The sequence below is a fragment of the Hydra vulgaris genome, chromosome 07 (assembly GCF_038396675.1).
Source record: "Hydra vulgaris chromosome 07, alternate assembly HydraT2T_AEP".
Taxonomy (NCBI): domain Eukaryota; kingdom Metazoa; phylum Cnidaria; class Hydrozoa; order Anthoathecata; family Hydridae; genus Hydra; species Hydra vulgaris.
Window position 1 is genome coordinate 8280001 of NC_088926.1, and position 10532 is coordinate 8290532.

At 29.0% G+C, this 10532-nt stretch overlaps 1 protein-coding gene across 1 annotated transcript; it reads right to left on the bottom strand.

Moving 5' to 3' along the window:
• Positions 1-5213: 5213 nt before the first annotated feature.
• On the bottom strand, positions 5214-10497 carry LOC100215003 (endoplasmin). Its single transcript, XM_065800956.1, has 11 exons — positions 10326-10497; positions 9900-10159; positions 9568-9817; positions 8887-9082; positions 8620-8800; positions 8339-8530; positions 7866-8242; positions 7509-7720; positions 6047-6395; positions 5646-5928; positions 5214-5508 (listed from the first exon to the last, which is right to left on the bottom strand). The coding sequence occupies exons 1-11, from the start codon at positions 10375-10377 to the stop codon at positions 5383-5385; spliced, it is 2478 nt and encodes an 825-aa protein (XP_065657028.1). The 5' UTR covers positions 10378-10497; the 3' UTR covers positions 5214-5382.
• Between the last annotated feature and the right edge of the window lie 35 nt (positions 10498-10532).

Genomic DNA, 10532 nt, shown 5'->3' on the forward strand with positions numbered 1-10532 from the left:
ACGTAGCAAAATACTGAAAAGATCTAATAATAATTTCTTTAGAATAAATTTTACTACCAATACACTGTGAACCCACAGAAGCTAAATGTCCTTGAATTACAATATCTTTTCTTCCAAGAATCAAATTCTTTAAATAATTTACGACTTCTTCTAATATTGACCATGCATTAATTTTGGAAACTTTGTTTTTAGAAATTGTAGAAATTTTAATTTTGACGATTTGCATTTTGAAACTTATCACAATTTTGAGAAATTGTGATAAGTTTCAAAATGCAAATCGTCACTAATCTTGATTAAAAAACATGGAACCCCATTTTAATAAGCTTGTGATTGCAAATGAATAGTGTTATTAATCATAAAACATACCGATGGAATACCTAAATTCATTACTTAAAATAATTTTTTTCATTTGAGCAAAAGTTACTCTATCTTTTTCTAAAAAGGTTGATTGTTGAACGTAATGGAGAAGATTGAGTGGGAATTTGACAAGAAGGTATGCCTGGCCAAATAGATGGTGGAATTTTAGGACGATGTTTTCCTCTGACTAGTTGTTTTTCAAAATTTATCGGCCAATGCAACTCACAAACTACAGTGTCATTAGTTACATATAGATTTGCATTTGGAATTACTTAATTCCACATTTGTTTTTTTTTCTTTATTTTTTAAAACACTAAACGAAAATTTTTTTTAAACTTTTAAAAAAATTTTTAAAAATCCCTTTTCAAAACAAGGGAATTTTCTGGATCAACCGAAAATTGCTAAAGTTATTCGAATCCACAAAAATGGTGACAGAACAAATGTGTGAAACTACCGCCCCGTTTCTATTCTTCCTGTATTTTCAAAAATTTTATAAAGAATAATTTAAATAGAACATATAAAAATCTTAATGGTAAGAATCTGCTAATTAATAATCAATTTAGTTTTAAAATATATATTTTAACGGAATACGAAGGTATTCAATTTTTCCAAATAATGTCTTTTAATAAAAAACAATGCGCATGCGCATTAGACGTACTTACTTATCTATCAAAAGCATTTGATACCGTCGACCACCAAACTTTACTGCATAAGCTCAAATACTATAATATAAATATAATTTAATCTTTTAAGTTGGTACAAAAATTATTTAACAAATAGATTGTAAAAGTCCCAAACAAAGATAAACGTTAAAATGAAATGATAGAAACAAATTGCGGTCTTACACAAGGTTCCATTCTTGGGCCTCTTATTTTATTAATACATCCAAATTTTTTTTTTTTTTTTTTTTTTTTTTTTTTTTTTTTTTTTGTTATTCACCTCCTCAAGGCCATGAAGGCCACTACAGATGAGGAGGCTACTCAATAGTGGTTATAACCCTCTCTCAACTCTATAACTCCGAAACACGAACCTCGACGAACAAGGCCGCTGCGCGGAGAAACAAGTTGAATATTAATAACGCATCTAACTTTAAAGACATGTTTGTAAACGATACAAATTTATGTTTTTCAAACTGTAACTTTGCTAAACTGTTCTACGAAATGAATAAAGAATTTAAACTTATTTCTAACTGATTTAAATGCGATAAATTTACTTTAAACGTAAACAAAACAAAGAAAATTCTGTTTCATCCATTAACAAAAATGATTTTTGCTAAAAATTATTCCCAAACTATTTTTTTATAAAACTGAAAAGTTTTTAGTACTATGTCTTGATAAAAATTTTACTTCAAAAAAAAAATTCAAATTCACTTGATTAGCATTTTTATTAAAAATTTTGAAGCCTATTTCTCCACTTCAGTTGTCCCTAACCATACCTATATCTGTTGGAGTTTATCTCTTGTGACATTTATTAAATATTTTTAATTTAATTTGCAATGACCAAAATGTAATGCTTTTATGCTAGAGCATCGCAAATAAAAAATTCATCTACTAAAAGGTGACGTCTATATTCTACCTATTATCAATAGTAATAAATAAAATAAAAAGTTTATTCAATTTTGATTTTTTTAAAAATCAGGCTTAGGTCTTAGGCGTAATTCCCATCACCAGATCATTGTTGTTTATTTAGTAAGGTTTTATACTTTATAAGTTTTCTTGTTAGTTGGTTCAGTTGGTTCAATAATGAAAGTTTCAGGATTTGAAAGACTGTTAGAATCATGCAAAGAATTCAGCTTGTCATACAATTTCTGGTAAAGCACAAGTACACACTTTTTAGTTTAGCCAGCCTTGACTGCACTTCTGCTGGAAGATTTAATGCAGTGGTACAAAAAGAACTGGATAACCATAAAATAACCTTAAGTCAACTATCAAAAATGGCAAAACTTGGTATTCAGTGCAATTTTTAAGTTAGCATCATCAAAATGATTATATGATTTAAATTTTTTAATTGGCATAAACATTTAAAAGGTATGAGATTAATGTTTCATCTTTTTGCAGCAACAGGGCATATTAGTTATGCTAAGAGCGCACGTTTAAATGTTTAAAAAATGTAATAATTAAAATTTGATCATCCCTAACTCTTCTTAAAGTATTGCAAGACTTGATATTGTTGTATCAGAAGCATTAATCGTTATTGGGCAGGTTTATAGCCAGATTTGGTAATAGAGCAAAGTATGATGAAAGCATTTAAAAGCATAGGATTTTAAAAAGATGGCTAACATATGGCTGAGGTATGGCTACAACTACTTGAAGTTTTTGAACTAACAATATACATAAATGTGTATCAGTTCATACCATAATGATCACAATCACAAACCAACATCAAGCTAACACTGCAAACTAAGGATAAATAATCTCAAAATTAAAATTAAACACTTTGTCAGTTTAACCTATTTAATAGGGATGATTTCAGGCTGCGCTGCATATTTATGGGTGCAGCTGCCGCTGAAAGCAATGGTATAAACTGTGAAAATATCAAAATAAAAAAATTGAGGAGTTTGAGGAGATCTTGACTATGTTGCTGTTAACAAAGGTGTTGTAAAAGGTTTTTAGAAGATTATAAGTCTTACGGCATTAAATCTTGGGATCAAAGTGAATAATAAGACAGATCAATTGAATCCAATTCGTTTGTTTCAAAAGCTTATAATGTAAGTTGAACGATCAGAAAACATCTAAGTTTGATCTAAAGTAATAAAGCATTACTTTTTAAAGCACTTCTAATTAATCTTTTAACCTTTGTAGAGCACTTCTAATTAATCTTTTAACCAAACAATCAAAAGAGCCAGATCAAACCAACTATCTTTAAGATGGAAAAGCATTTATACAAAAAGTCATCTATAAAATTCTTTCAACATTTAGTTAATTTATATTGAGCGAAAATATAAAAAAACAGCACGGTAGTTTTTAATGGTTATAAATTGTCAACCGAACATCATGAACACAAAAAGTAGTGAAAATAAGACTTTCAGATCTTGCTCTACAAGCACAAACAAAAATTAATCTCAAACAAGTTGACTTTTTATCAAACAAAAACAACAAAACTAATGTAGATAAATCTAATCAAGTGCTTTAATATTAAATGGTCATGAGTGCATAAAATGTAAAAATGACGCTAATAAAACTTAAGTTATTAAAATATTTAAAAACGCAGTTCAAGATAATCATATTACTGTAGTTTAATGATGATAAAGACATACTTGACATGCTAAAGAGCAATACTTTCATGCGTCATAAACCCCGTAAAAGCATTGTAAAAAACCTTGAGTTAATCAAAAAACTATTTTACTATTGACAAGTAATGTTTGCAGAAAGTTTCTGCCAGAAACCAACCACTTATTCATGATTGGTGTGGGTGCGATATCACATTCGCATATTTTGGACAAGGGAAAATTGCTTTCATGAAACTAATGGAACAAAATAATTGTTTATTTCAAAAAAATTGTTTAGTATCTAATAACTCAATTGCAACACAAGAATAAGTATGAACTATACTATAAGATATCATTATCTACGAGTACACCTAAAAATTTTGCAATTGTTTTTTTTTTGCAAAAATGTTGAAAACCTGATGAAATAGTTCGTTTGCAAAAAAGAATTTTGAAATTAAGCATACTGTTTAAATCTAAAATAAGCAAAGTATTAAATAATATGATTAAAATTAGCTCTCGTATCATTAGGAGCCACCCAATTAACAATATTTGAATTTTTAGTACATTATTTATATTATGTACTTTTTTACTTCAAAATCAGTGAAATCCTAAAATATAATAACTTCGGTAACATATGGATTATGTAAGAACGCTCTACTAAACGATAAAAATAACATTCATGCACTTACAATACAATTAGTGAGAAAGTAGCAAAATGTTGATAAATGTTAAGTTTCTGATATGGCGGTATGTTAATACGATGTGTTGATATTACGTTGTTTCGATTGGAATGTACATAGTGACCAAGCTTATGAGATGGTATTGAAAGTTCGGTCGAACTAGCTGTTCTTATTTAAAACAAAATATCGAAAGCTAGTTTTCAGTTTTATTTGATTTTTAAAGTATGAATTAACGATATAGTTGAATGTATAATTCAAAAAAAAAAATTTTTAAACGTTAATGCCTAACATATAGATGTTCAAAGATTAAGCGACCGAGCTTAGGCAATTTGACGGGATTTTCTAATCATGTTTGAAGACACATTACAGAGCAGATGACGCCGGGTGGGTACATAAACACACCTTCATTTTTTATATTAGGAATTTCTTAATTTTTCATAACTAAAATTTAAAAAAATGATCTCATATGTAGACTGATAGCGACAAAAAATATCGCCAAAAGTTTTTTGGTAAATTAACAATACTAATGATGCGAGAAATAGCACTTTCAGTAAATTTTGATTTAATAAAATTAATCGCATTTTTTTGGAGTTTGCGGTTAATTAGGAATTCTTTGGAGTGTTTGCGATTGATGTTAAATGTCAAGAATAATTAAAACGGTCTTTTATATTAGCATTTTTGATTCGCTGTTTATTATTAGCCCGATTCGCTGTTTGTTATGTAGCCCGCTACATCAATTGAAGATTAAGATGAGACAGACTTGCGTAATTAAAAACAAAAGTTCCATGAAGCGGCCGCGTTAAAAATAAAAAAATAATATTAATAATGGCACATAAATATTTTTACTTTTTTTTAATATTAAAGCGTTGACACCGTACCATTCTCAAGCCATATTTGGCATTCCACGTGCCACAAATTTTTGTTCAATTTCGTTCAAAAATTTTCTTGAAAAAACGAGACAAAAAAAGTAGCTTTAATTTTAATTTGAAATTCATTAGCTATTTTACAGTCTTTAGGTTGTGATAAAATCCACATATAATAAATTACGACACAGCACATCGACAGATAAAACAACATCTTGAAAACGATGAACACTATGACAATTGTATAAAAATTTGGTCTAAAATCTATTCTATTTTATAGTTCATCTTTATCATGCTCTGAAGTTTTATGTTCATCCTCAGCCTCATCCTCTTTAGCAGGAACAGGTTCTGATTTTTTGGCGTTCTCAGGTATATCGATGTCTTCATTTTCAGACTTAGCCTAAACAATTCAAGATTAAAGAAATAAGAAATATCTAACACTTTTGAATATCAAACTTTAGTACTCAGTGTTTTTAACTATAACAAAAAGTAATATTTTAGTTAACATAAAGTATATATATTAGAATTAACATTAACCTCTTCAGCTACTTCTTCTTCTTCTACATTATCTTCTGGAAGCTCCACTTTAGCATCCAAATCAACTCCCATACTTAGTCTTAACATACGCTCAATACGTTTAGCAAAGTCAAGTGAGTCTTTTACATTGTAACCAGATCGAATTGCAGCAGTTTCAAACATAACTAATGCCAAATCTTTTGCAGTACTATCATTAGGATCTGCTTTGACTTTGGCATTTAGTTCTTTGATTAGTGGGTGATATGGGTTTACCTCAAGTGTTTTCTTTTGCGAAGTATAAAAACTAAAAATATATTCAAAAAATACAATAAATTGACCTGAACTTTTCAAACGCAAATTTAAAATTTTACAAGTCATCATATAAATAATTAGTTAAACCAAGACTGTAAAATATAAAAAACCTCTGAGATGGATCTTTAGCTTTGGCATAAGCTTGTGAACTCATAATCCTTTCCATATTAGCAGACCAACCATATGAACTTGCAACTAGTGCCAATGGAGACTCTGTCAAACGTTGAGAGATGGTTGCTTTTTCAATCAAATCTTTAAGGCCAGTTTCTTTCATCCATTTCATGAGTGGTTCATATTCTTTTTCTAACGACTCTAATTTAGCCTTTTGTTTTGCTTCATCTTCATCACCAAACTTTAGTCCTTCTTTTGCAACATTTTGAAACTTCTTTCCTTCAAATTCAGGTAAACTTTGAATGCAGTATTCATCCACTGGTTCAATTAAGTAAAGTACTTCATATCCTATGGAGAAAATATAATACATTTATAAGATAAAAATAAAAATTATAAAATAACAAATTAGTTAAACAATCAAATAACAGAAAAATATAAAAAATAAGAAAAATTATACTAAAACTATAAATATTTAATTATGTTAAATAAACATTTAGTTTGTAGGGAAACACTATGATTTCTATAGATAATTTCAAGAGAAATCTCAAACAGTTAACACATTTCTATTGCTGATTCAATAGCATGTCTTTTCATAAGATTTGAAGAGCATGTGAAAGGATCAGCTTTTAAAATTAAAAAATATTTACAAATGTATGTATAAAATTTATTTCTAAATAACTTAATTTCTCAACACAAAATCCCTAATAAATAATAGTTTTGTTTGTAGGGAAACACTATGACTTCTAAAGACAATTTCAAGAGAAATCTCAAACAGTTTACGCCTTTCTATTGCTGATTCAATAGCATGTCTTTTCATAAGATTTGAAGAGCATGTGAAAGGCACAGCATCATATATTTAAAAAACACAATTTAACATTTCTTTTAAATTTATTAGCTGAACCAAATCCCTTAAACTTATTAGCTGAACCAAATCCCTTAAACTTATTAGCTGAACCTAATCCCTTAATTAGGAGTGTTTTATTTGAAGGAAAACAGAATAACTACTAGAGAATTTCACAAGAAACCTCATTCAGTTCACACATTTATCTTGCTGACTAGATAGCATGTCTTTTCATAAAACATGAAAAGCATGTGAAAGTACAGCATAAGGGCACTCAATCATCAAGGTTGTGTATATAACATTTATTCTTGCAGATTGTTAGCACTGTGCTAATATATTTTGCTCACATTAATTTTAAAACCATGACACTAATTTAATTTTTAGACAAAGAAAAAGAATGTGCATATACATATCTACACAAATAATAACACAAATTTAGCTGTACACGAAACCTGACATCATACTGAAACAGTTTAAAAAAAATTGTTTTTTCCATTATTCTCAATAAAATCTATTTAAACAGTGCTGACTAAATCTGCAGAAAGAAATATATATATATATATATATATATATATATATATATAAATTTATTTTTCTAAAAAAAACAAAAAACAACTAACCTTTACGTAAAAGTCTTTCAACAAATGGTGAGTTTTTAACTTCTTCTAAACTAGCTCCAGCCATGAAGAAAATAACATCTTGTTTGTCTTTCATACGACCTAAGTAATCAGCTAGCGAAGTCATTTTTTCTGGATCATTAGAAGAGCGGAATCTCAATAGTTTTGCTAATCTTGTTCTATTTGAGTGATCTTCTATGACACCAAGTTTAATACTAAATAAAAATATATTTATAAAAATAGTAACAAATGGTACTTTTATTAAATACACATAAACTAAAAATTTTAGTTCATCATTAAACTACATAAATTTGTTATTAAAAATAAATTAAGTCAATACTGTGCTAAAAAGAATTTTACTTTGTGCTGTATTCTTTCCAGAATTTTTCCTTATAGTCCTCATCAGAAATTTTTTTAATCATATCAAGAGTTTTTCGTACAAGTTTTTTTCTGATAACTTTTAGTAATTTATGCTGTTGTAATTGTTCACGTGATACATTTAAAGGTAGATCATCTGAATCAACAATACCACGAATAAAAGAAAGATATTTTGGCATCATGTCCTGGAAGTCATCTGTGATGAAAACTCTGCGAACATAAAGTTTAATATTCTCACGTCTTTTACCATAGTCAGAGAAGATATCTGATGGAGGAGTTTTGGGAATGAATAAAACAGATTTAAATGTAACTTCTCCTTCAGCAACAAAGTGTGTTTTAGCCATTGGATTGTCAGATTCCTAAAATATAAACACAATATTTGAATTAGACTTGTCCAAAAGTTAAAAGTTACGATTAACTAAAACCATTATGTAACAAATAAGAATTTTGCTTACCTTAGAAATAGCTTTGTAAAACTCGTTGTAATCATCATCAGAAACATCTTTTGGCGCTCTCAACCAAATTGGTTTTGCGCCATTCATCAACTCCCAATCCCAAATAGTCTTCTCAACTTTTTTAGTTTTAGGTTTTTTATCTTCTTCTTTAGCTTCTTCTACTTTGCCATCTTCGTCATCATCTGCCTTTGTCTAAAAAATTTTTATGAAACTACAACTGCAAGATCTTAATTTACTTTTAAACAAAAAACATTTAATTTACATCAAAACAACAAGCAAACCTCGTCTGCTTTATCTTCAGCTTTCTTTTCTTCTGCTGCTTCTTCAACAGGCTCCTCAACTTGTTCAGTTTTGGAACTCCACAAGTAGATGTTAAAATTGATAAATTGAGAATATTTTTTAATTAAATCTTTTAAAGTATTGGGCTCAAGGAAGTCACGAGCTTCTTCTTTTAGGTACAAACTGAAATTAATTATTTAAACTTTCTCAATTCTTTTTAATTAACATTTGACAACTGCAAATAATAGACAAACAAGAGAAATGCATACCTAATTTGGGTACCTCTTTTAAGTGTTGGTCCTCGAGGATCTTCAGAAATAGAGAATTCAGCTGAATCAGATTCCCATATATGCTGTTTGTCATCATTATTCTTTGATGTTACTATAACACGATCGGCAACCAAGAAAGCAGAATAGAAACCAACTCCAAATTGACCAATCAAATCTGATGCTTGATTTGCAGTGCCTAAATGGAATTTCTTTATTGAAGAAACTATATGCAAGTAATGATAACATGTATTTTAGAGCTTTTATATGTTATCAGGTATTTTTTATCAAAATTTGAAATCAAACAAACTTTGAAAAGCAATAGCTAAGCCACCAAAATAAAATTTTGTCTCTTTAAAAAATACAGAAAAGAGCATAGAAATAAAGGCTACAGCGCCTTCTCCTTGTTTTTATGATATCTCAAGTTTTCAGACATGTTTTATATGATTCTGAACAAGTATAATGAGAGAGAAAATTGAGTAGCGCCCTAATGCATTTATATATTTCCTAATTTGCACTTAAGTGATTTTTAAAAGTGACAGTGAGTAATTTTCAAAATGAAGAATAGTTTAATAGAGTTAACTTTAATAATGTCAATAAAGAAAATAAATTATTTCAGGTGTTGAATTGTGAAATTACAAAAATTTTGTTAAAATAAAACTTTATAAATTTAATAATACTTACCAGCTTCTTGCATTTTCTGGAAAAATTCACTTGTGCCGGATTTAGCAATAGTACCAAGCTGCTTAATAAGATCATCTTTTGTCATACCAATACCAGTATCAGTAATGTGCAATATATTGTTTTCCTTGTCTGCTTTAATTTTAACAGAAAATTCATCTGTTGCACTTAATACACTTTTATCAGTGAGAGAAAGGAAGCGAATTTTGTCTAACGCATCAGAAGCATTAGATATTAACTCTCTCAAGAATATCTATAAGAAAGACTTTGTTTTTAGAGTCACACAAATTATCATAATGAAACATAGAAAACTAGTTATTAAAACTTAACATTACCTCTTTATTTTTATAAAGAGAGTTAATAATAAGTTTCATCATTCTGCTAACTTCAGCCTGGAATGCATGCTTTTCAGCAGATTCTCGCAGTTGCTTAACTTCGGCAACACTTAGCCCATCAATGTTGATAGCTTCTTCCTCGCGTTTTACAACTTCATCGTCTGTTTTTGATCCATCGCGACTTTTACCAATATCATCAGTCACTTTAGGTGTATCTACTTCATCTTCAGAAGTTTCTGCCTCTTCAGCAGCAGCAAAGCCTAAAAAGTGGACTTAATAAGTTGTTGCAACATAATTGTTCGAAAACAAATTTATGTAGGGATTTTATGTATGTTGTAAGATCTTAAGAATCGGTTAGACTTGTTTTCGTATTATTACTGCTTGAAAACAAATTCATGAAGTGACAATTTAAAAGCTAATACTCACATATGAGAAATGCAAGGGCAATAAAGCCAAAAAATGCCAAGTTTACTCTCATAACTTTAAATTTGCCGATCAGTCGACAAGTTACACGAGTTGTCTACGCTCGATAACGGTGAATACTACTAAAAATTTGGAATTTAGTGCTAAAATACATTCTACTGAGCGTGTGGCATTACTATTGGCTGATTTTTTTACACGTGGTAGACGTGG

Excerpts from the sequence above, each read along its gene's own strand:
- LOC100215003 (XM_065800956.1), bottom strand. The coding sequence starts at position 10,377 with ATGAGAGTAAACTTGGCATTTTTTGGCTTTATTGCCCTTGCATTTCTC. Across the intron at positions 9,083-9,567 it reads CCAGAAAATGCAAGAAGCTG|GCACTGCAAATCAAGCATCA; the intron begins GTAAGTATTATT and ends AATTCCATTTAG. Across the intron at positions 8,801-8,886 it reads AAAAGAGGTACCCAAATTAG|TTTGTACCTAAAAGAAGAAG; the intron begins GTATGCATTTCT and ends AATTAATTTCAG.